This window comes from Cynara cardunculus (genome assembly GCF_001531365.2).
Source record: "Cynara cardunculus var. scolymus isolate 2C chromosome LG 12, CcrdV1, whole genome shotgun sequence".
In the NCBI taxonomy this organism is placed as follows: domain Eukaryota; kingdom Viridiplantae; phylum Streptophyta; class Magnoliopsida; order Asterales; family Asteraceae; genus Cynara; species Cynara cardunculus.
The window spans coordinates 39,284,451-39,293,000 of record NC_037539.1 but is presented as its reverse complement, the minus strand read 5'-3'; the positions used below and the strand labels follow the sequence as shown (position 1 = coordinate 39,293,000).

General features: G+C 38.1%; 1 protein-coding gene across 3 annotated transcripts; it reads right to left on the bottom strand.

Annotated features, from left to right (window-relative positions):
• Positions 1–389: 389 nt before the first annotated feature.
• LOC112522609 (probable protein phosphatase 2C 28) lies at positions 390–7,891 on the bottom strand. 3 transcript variants are annotated; one of them, XM_025131849.1, is made up of 6 exons: positions 7,554–7,891; positions 6,943–7,037; positions 6,622–6,783; positions 5,134–5,501; positions 1,315–1,551; positions 390–1,109 (listed from the first exon to the last, which is right to left on the bottom strand). In XM_025131849.1, the coding sequence occupies exons 4-6, from the start codon at positions 5,476–5,478 to the stop codon at positions 834–836; spliced, it is 858 nt and encodes a 285-aa protein (XP_024987617.1). In that variant the 5' UTR covers positions 5,479–5,501; positions 6,622–6,783; positions 6,943–7,037; positions 7,554–7,891; the 3' UTR covers positions 390–833. The 3 variants fall into 3 exon arrangements, with proteins under 3 accessions (XP_024987617.1, XP_024987615.1, XP_024987616.1); XM_025131847.1 differs by having other exon boundaries at positions 6,622–7,037; positions 7,554–7,600; positions 7,703–7,891; XM_025131848.1 differs by having other exon boundaries at positions 6,622–7,037; positions 7,554–7,579; positions 7,703–7,714.
• Positions 7,892–8,550: the final 659 nt, after the last annotated feature.

The following is an 8,550-nucleotide window of genomic DNA, read 5'->3' as shown; positions in this document are numbered from 1 at the left end:
CACACAAAGGACATTGGCTTTGCCCTCGCAAGCCCACCATTGGTCTGTCCCGGATTTAAAGCAACTTATGTAGGTGTGCACTCCCAAATGCTTTACCTTTATATAAATATCAATTACACCAAATGGTCGATGACACTAAAATCACCAACACAACTTACACATGCAAATTCTATCGAGTCAGTTTGCTCACTACTGACAAAACACTACGTAAACCAGAGGTCAATACACAAACTAGGTGCAGTAAACATAGCATATACATAGTAAAGGTGGTTGAACTTGACTCAGTTACGCGAGCCGAGTCCAGCCACTGGATTAACCTAAATAGTGCTTTAACCAAAACCATGTCTGCAAACACAAACATCTATCAAGAAACCTGCCCCTAAATCCCAAAAAGGAAACCATCATCAAGAACTTGTATAACTCGAAACAAATTCAAGGTTACAAGTCAATTCTGGATGGACACATTTTAAGTTGAAAATAGTATAAACTATAACCCTTGCTTCCATCTGTAAAGTTTTAGTATTACTACTCCGACTTAAACGAGGTTACAAAGAATTTCGACTTGTGCTCCTCGGTCACCATTTAACAACCATGGTGCACCGGGGTTGCCTGCTGCTTTCACCATCCACAATATCAAACTACCTATTTTCCAAGGAACCACGGTGCACCGGGTTGCCTACCTTGCCTTTCTTTGTTTTTTTTTTCTCTTTTTCTGGGGAGGTATTCACACTGATGAGGGAAATAGTACAAGAAAAAGCTGAAATTAGAGAGGTAACAGTTTCTATATATGTAGGTATGTATGTATGTATAGTAGACTAGAGATAGAGAGATGATCAGGCGGTCCCAGTTTCCGTTGGGGTTGAGCAAGGAGCAAGTATGTTTGAAGGCAGGTTTACTCCTGCTCCTTTGACGGATAAGTTAGGGGTTCTAACCGAGGAGGAACTAGCCCTACTCATCAGGTTCGAGTCCAGAAACAGCACCACCACCGTGATATCATCGTGGAAATGACGACGCACCCCACGATCGATCTTTTTCAAGTCAGAGTATCTCATTTCCCTCTTCTTTGCTGCTTCCTGCAATGCCACTTTTATTAATCTCCTAGCACTTCCCTGCAACAGAAGTCCATTCAAATCAACAACTAAACAAGATACAATTTGATTCATGTGAAATGCTTAAAATTTAAAAGAAATGAATCACCCACATTAACCTTACAACAAATACTGCAAACATATTAATCTTGGAATTTCAAGATTACTAGGTTTAACCTCCAAAGTCAACTAGCATAGCAGAAGTTTATCAAGTTAAGCATCTTACGCTGCGTTGGTGACTTTGAACGATATCAACAGCTTCTTGATTACTGAGGTGCTCCCATAGGCCATCTGAAGCAAATATGATAAACTGATCATGTGGCTGCAACTGGTGCACCGAAACTGATGGGTCCGAGCTCAATATCGGTCTTTTAAAAGGTTCACGAAGGCGGAACTTGGCATATAAAGGAGCCCTGTTGAATTCCGCCTTTTTCAAGTATACATCACCAATGGATCTCGAAATCTGCAGAGAAAACACAAGTTTTTAAGGCTTGAAAAATTATAGCAAAAGCTTATAGGAGTTAAAGTTGCTTATTTGCCCATAGTAATCATCACCGAATGTTGATAGGTAACACACACATATGGGAGACAACAGAAAAAGAAGAGGAAAGGGGGGGTTATGAATGGAAACAACAAATGTGGAGTTTCAAGAGTTCTCCATTAAGACAAAGGAGACGATAGCTGATCGGTGGCAGATAGCCTCAACAGGAATTGCTCATTTTTATTCTTGAGCAAAATGGGATTCCTGATGAGGAACGTAAGATTAGGACCAAAAGAAATTATGTTGAGTGTATGTAATACGTAGAATTATGTGGATAATTGTTAGTATTATCTTTATAGGCAAAGTAAGTAAGACGAAGGATCGTGCGAGGATAAGGAGTTAAGGTGAGAAGTGTAAGAAGGGATTTGGAACCTTGATCACTTTAAGTAGTGGTGATCTAGTGGTTCTCATTAAATCCCAAAACAACCCATGAATTAGCTTTAGAAGGGAATTTTCAATTGATCTTCAATTAGGATTGATCTAAGGGTGGACATCCCTTCTTACCCTTCTCACCAGAACCCAACCCAAGTAGATAAATTGGTCACTCAAGTATCATGATCTTTTCACACGTATATCATACCAATTACATCCTCTCACGCCAATTGTCATATGAATAACAAATCAAGAGTTAAGACTGGGGAGTTAATTGTTCAATAATCCAGAGATGGTAACTATTACAACAGACTTAAAAGCCCAAATGAATGATATCGAGCTTTTAAACAATCAAAAATACATTATACATCACTTTCCTTTGGGCTTTCGCTAAATGTGTGTGATGCTCGAGAGAAAAGTGTTTCTTTAGTGTTGATCCCTGGAAAAGTAGTTCATCCATTCTCTTCCCTATTCCTTTTTTTCCCTCTAAAACTGTCTTGCATCGACTATCCAAGAGGATATATTGCAAACAGAGATCTAAAGTTTTAAAAATACAAACTCATTGATCTTCATTTCAAGGTTATGTAAGTTCACACATTGCATGCAAATTTCAATCATCTAGAAAAAAATAAAAGTAACAAAAATCTATGGCTTCAAAATTTGAACATGAATTTCAGACAAGGAAAAAGGGTGGACTAGAAGTGCAGTGAGGGGTGTGCATGGGTGTTGTTTTACCTGCTCCCAAAATTGTTTACCACAAATATTGGGGATGCAAAAATGGTAACATTCGTCTTTTTACAGCAAGACATGACTATTCACTAACTATAAATTCAGAAATTAAGGCCATGAGTCTGAAGTAAAACCTACATCTTATGCTTTTGTGTGTTTGCGAGAGCGAGAGAGAGAGAGAGAGTGTGCAAATAAAGGAGGAAGGCAAAGCAAAAACAATTTTCCTCGATATCTTAGACTATTATGAGTGCATAAAGTAAAAGAAACGGCACTGTAAGACTTACGCTGTACATGCTCATTGACAAACTTAATGTGTGATCTATAAGTATAATTTATTTCTTCCGTTGTTTTTGTTTTTAAACTTGTGCATATTGTATGGATATTAAAATGCACATCCGTGTTTTTATCCTTCTATAATCAATAAATCCATGTGCCATGTATCATGCACTAGGGTTGGGTTCCAGTGAGAAGGAGAGTTAAGGTGAGAAGCGTACTAAGGGATCTTCACCTTTGGATGCACATTAGGATGAGATGCACCAAGATGCACCGGATCAATCCCCAAATCAAGCGCGAATCATGGGTGGGTTTGAGATTAAAGGTGATCAAGGGTCCAGATCCCTTCTCATGCTTATCACCTTGACTCTTCTTCTCACATGATCTTTTGCCTCATGCACTAAACTAAACCAAATGAACCCGGTAAATCCCCCGCGAAGTGGGGTCCAGGGAGTAGGAAGGGGTAAGAAATACGCAACAATTCCTCTAGCCAAGAAGTAAAGAGGTTATGCGAAGAGGAAGACTAACATATGCAAGGAAAAAAGTTTTGAAGATTAATGACAAACTTGAGGCAAACATGGGAAAGGAAGCACGCACATTAAACATGATGAAATAAGATTCAAACAAGTAGAGCGAGTACCCATAGAGTAGTAAACAACAGGAAATAAGACGAAAACAAGTAGGCACTAAAAGTAAAATGGGAAATACAGAAAACCAAACAACCTAACAAGTGAGCCAAAAGACCCCTTCCTGGAAAAAGAACACACACAGAAGCTACTCCCGGCTACCCCATTATGGACTTCGAAATCCAACTGTCAGCTCTCTAACCCTCCCTAAACGCGTCTCCACAAATTCTATCCAGGATCATGCCTTTGGGAATGCCTAAAGCCGCCATGTTCATCCTATGTCGTCCTAGGCCCCTCAACCATTACGCTATCCACCCTCCTTACAGGTGTTGGCATCTGTCTCCTACGAACTTGTCAAAAGCATTGTAGTCTTCCCTCTCAATTTACCCGTGATACTCTCAGTTGATTCGGTTCATGTTCATTGTGCCCTTCGCCCTCAGCTAGTTGCCTTCTTAGCCTCTAGCCCTTCAAGTTGCCTATCTCATTCATATCGGGAATGCTACTTTCAGATATCTTTCCCTTCAGGGAGAAGAGCGGAATACAAACAAGCTATCCTGTAGGGAGAGGAATTGCGCGTGTGGACAACTTCTAGCCCGGATTCTGACTGAGAGGTGTGAGAGAAAGACAAGCAAGCCCTATCCCGYCCCCTCTAAATAAGAGAGTGACTAACCCTCTTAGCCCTCAGGGAGGGCCTTTGCTTGACCCTCAACCGTTGGCTCCTTCTTGTTCCTCACCCTCAGCTAGGAGTTGCTACTTCCAACCCTGATTGAAAAACTTCATTCAGTATCCTGTCCAACATAGTTCAACCACCTAAACATCCTCATTTTGATATCTTGCCTTATATCATGCACAAGTGCCTTCAAACATGTATCCTTGCAACATATCGTGAAACACCTTAATAGCAAACTACCAATGCCCCCTTGGGCCTACAACTTCTTCTATAGCACAGTGTATCTATCGACTCCAAACTTATATCCTTGCAACATAGCCTAAAACACCTTACTAGTGAAACACTAATGTGATCATGAACTAGCAAACTTAAATTGCCTTAAAGGGTACTACTCCATTCAAAAAAGAAGGTACACTTTGATTTTTGCAATCAAACAAGTAAATTTTCAAATCCAAAACTGACATCGTTTGTTTTTAGGCTAAAAATCAAAAACCATTTTAATGCTTTGTAATCTAATATTGATCATGTAATTCCAATGTAATCTAACTTAAACCATTGTCTTCTTCATCATTTAGAATTGATACCAAATTATGTGAAGAATGGACTTCTTTGACTATGAAAGTAAAACCACGGCTTTCTTTTGGAACAAAGGAAATATCACGCTAACCTACCAGGGATAGAGATAAAATCATACCAAGATGGATCAATACAACTCTAAGTGTTTGGACTGTAGAATATTCGAGACAATAAGTACTTGTACTACAAACACTAAAAAGTCATCATAGACTGTAGACCATATTTGATTTAAGGTAATCATGGGTAAGAGAAAGTTACCTGTATGAGGCCTTTTACCCGCCAAACATTATGTTTTAAAACTACGATTTGTGAGTCATCTGGATGCGTAGAATGCAACTCCTGTCTCACAGACTCTATACACGCATTGTGTTCAGCTGAGAGCTGAATTGCAAGAACTTCCCCAGTTGCCTTCACTAGCCTTCCCAGAACAGCTCGAGAATCTCCAAGATTCGCGATGTAAAGGGTTCCACCGCATACGACACCAACAAGGCAGCATGATCCAACGGCTGCTATTTGTGGTTTCATTGGCCATTGTTTGGATACAAGAGAGACGAAACCCTCTTCCGTTGCTTGGAAAGCCTTCTTGATTACCTCCACTGACATTGAGTGATTCTCAGACGTAAACCCTGAGAAATCAAGAACTTTGCCGAGTTCAGTATCCCATAAAAGACCACAACTTGTATACAGAACATACATTTTCAATTTTGAGGTCAAACCCAGTTATGCTCAATGCAAAACTGTATGTACTTTGTTACAAAGGAACACAACACTTTTATATTCAACATACTTGCAAGTTTCTGTACTTCATCAATCTGCTGGAAAAAAAATTAGAGCCCATATCAAGTTTGAAGCTGAAAATTAACTTATCTGCCCTAAAAGATAGTACAATTTTCTCCAATGGACGGTGTGTTTGTTTGCTTTGTCAATTTTTAGAGAAGTTAACAAAACAAATAAGATAATGAAATTGAGCTCCTGAGAAGGAAAAGCTTTTGCTTAGAGCTAATAATTGCAGGAAAAAAGGTCTAGATTTGAGCTTCAAACACCATTCCGTTTATTAATATTTTCATTTTGCGGGTGGGTCCCATACATGGCGTGAGGGGCAACGAAGATGGTGTCTACAAAACAAAGAATGAAGAATGGAAGAAAATAGTAGAAACAAACAACATCTGAAACGTTTTAGGTACAACGCAACACAACTCTTTCTACTTATAGAAAAACTAACCTTTTGTTTAATGGAAACTCAACTACAAGTCTACAACTCAAGACTTCTTTCTCAATAAACTTTTACTCATAATCATCAATTTTATCTAATTAATCACTGTCATTCCAACCGTGTTTTTCACCAAATTTCGTGCTCCCTAGCCCCATGAAAATTTCAACAGCTTCTTTTTTGGCAAGTTTCCAAGCTTTAAGTACCTATATGCACATTGTCTTGATAAAAAAATTATTTGTGAAATTGATTTTGTGGCATTTTAGACATTTACCTATCAATGAAGACAAATTTGTAAAACTATATGCCTAATAAAATGCTTGCAATATTCTTTGAACAAAAGAAAGCTAGTACAAAATAGCTCAAATTTTGCAATACAACCTACCAAAACACAAATCTTTTTAGACCTTCAATGACAATACAATATTAACCAGTGACATGTGGTAATATGCATACCAAAATGATAAAAGCATTCCATATCGTTTTAGTTCACATATTTTGTATTTCAACGATTTATCAGGATTCAGGTGACTTACTCTTTAGATGTTGAAAGAGGTTACTATTAATAAACCTTGCCGTCTCAGGACCTCCATGCCCATCATACACTCCTACAAAGGTACCATAAGGTCCCGATTCTTGCAAGCTCAAACACCCTGATTCAAGCTGACTCTGATCCTCTAATAAATTATTGGCTTGAACTACAGCCATAGAGAAGTCACCATTAGAATGCTGTCCTGTATCCTTGTACCATAAGAGTCCATCTTGACGACCACCCGAATCAGAACCATTGTGAACATGTCGGTCCGACCGCGGCCGGAAACAGGCCCACAAAAAGTTCATGAACCCAGATAACATACCTCATCTCATCAAAACCCCTCTTCGTGTTATCCGCATTTGATTAAGATTCAATAATAACTTATGCCCCTCAACTCAAACCTTGATCTCTAAAATCCTACAATAAGATCAATACAAACATAATTCAGATGATTTTGTAGCAATGACAATCAAAAGCTGTTTCAAGTATGCAAATCTTATAAGCTGAAAAGTCACTCAAAAACCATACAGTGGTTGCTCAACAATCAACATGCCAAAATCATCTCAGTAAAATAACTCAAAAATAGAAACACATAACTTTATATACAATTGTTGATTAGAAACAAAGCACACCTATCCCTTCATCATACAACGCAAAATCCATGATCATAACAGCCTTAGAAGTTGAAATTTACAAAAAACAGAAAAGAAGAACACATAATTTTGGCAAATAGAATGGTCAATATTAAAATCCCCACCTTTAATTTTTTCAACAAACCCATATTTCTTTAGTCAAATCTAATTGACCAATCCAGAAGGTCCGAATAATTACAAACACAAAAATCTAACCTCTTCGAGATTCTTAAGAGTTTGGAATAAGTTAACAAAACTCGATTCAATAAATTATAAGAGAATAGCCGAGACTTGTTGTTACCTTCAAAGTCGAAAGTTGAGGAAGATCTAAAAGTGAAAGAGTTAGATCTAAGGATCAAGTCAAACCAAAAGGGTAATTGAGATTGACAAACAAACTCTTGTTTGATGAATGAAGGGGAGACGCAGAGATAGAAAGAGAGTATCACACACAGCTGTTGTTAAATTGACGATGATCGGGTCGGGGCCGGTTGAAAAAAACTGAATCTTTTCTTTTTAGTCTGGCTGAATCAGCAGAGAAACGCCATTAGAGCTTGAAGGTAGCAAAGCAAAGGACCAATTTGAAGGTAGAGAGGAAGAAGAGGGGTTATCAAAAGGGTAGAGAGCGAAACGCAGAGAAAGTGAAGGGGGGGAGAGATAGTCAGAGGAGTTTATCAAGATAATTTGATATGGTGTATGATAGTGTTTATGAGTTGTCCAAGACGTGCACTTGACATGAAGACAAGTGGCACCAAGCCCTAACAAAGTGGTCCAAATTTCCAAAAACAAACCTATATTGTGATCAATTATAATATCAATCTAAATTTGACCTTAGTTTTTTTTTTTTTTTTTAAATAAAAGTAAAATACTTTAATCAATTGTCAAATATAACATTTTATATTAATATTTTTAATGTAACATCTTGAAATTTTAAACCCATGTAACAAAAATAAGTCTCCTTTTTTAAAGAATCGATCAGGTCTTTTAGAACAGGTTTTTTGGAGCAGACATGTTTTAGAGTTTGGGTTTGAACCTGGCTCATTAGGCTCGAGATTTTTTGGGTGTAACTTGGTCTCGGCTTCGAACTTGGACATGGTTGTGAACTACCTTACATGACTCACTTGTAGTGCTCTTACATACAGGTCCACAAAAACCCGACCAACCATGGCCAAAAGTTGTTTCTTATACACATCGTAAATGTGAGTTTTAACCCACTTATTATTGTTTAATGGTAGTCGTTAAGCTGTCGATGCAACCACAAAACTTCGACCAATTGGTCTGTGTTACTCTCTAAATATCAA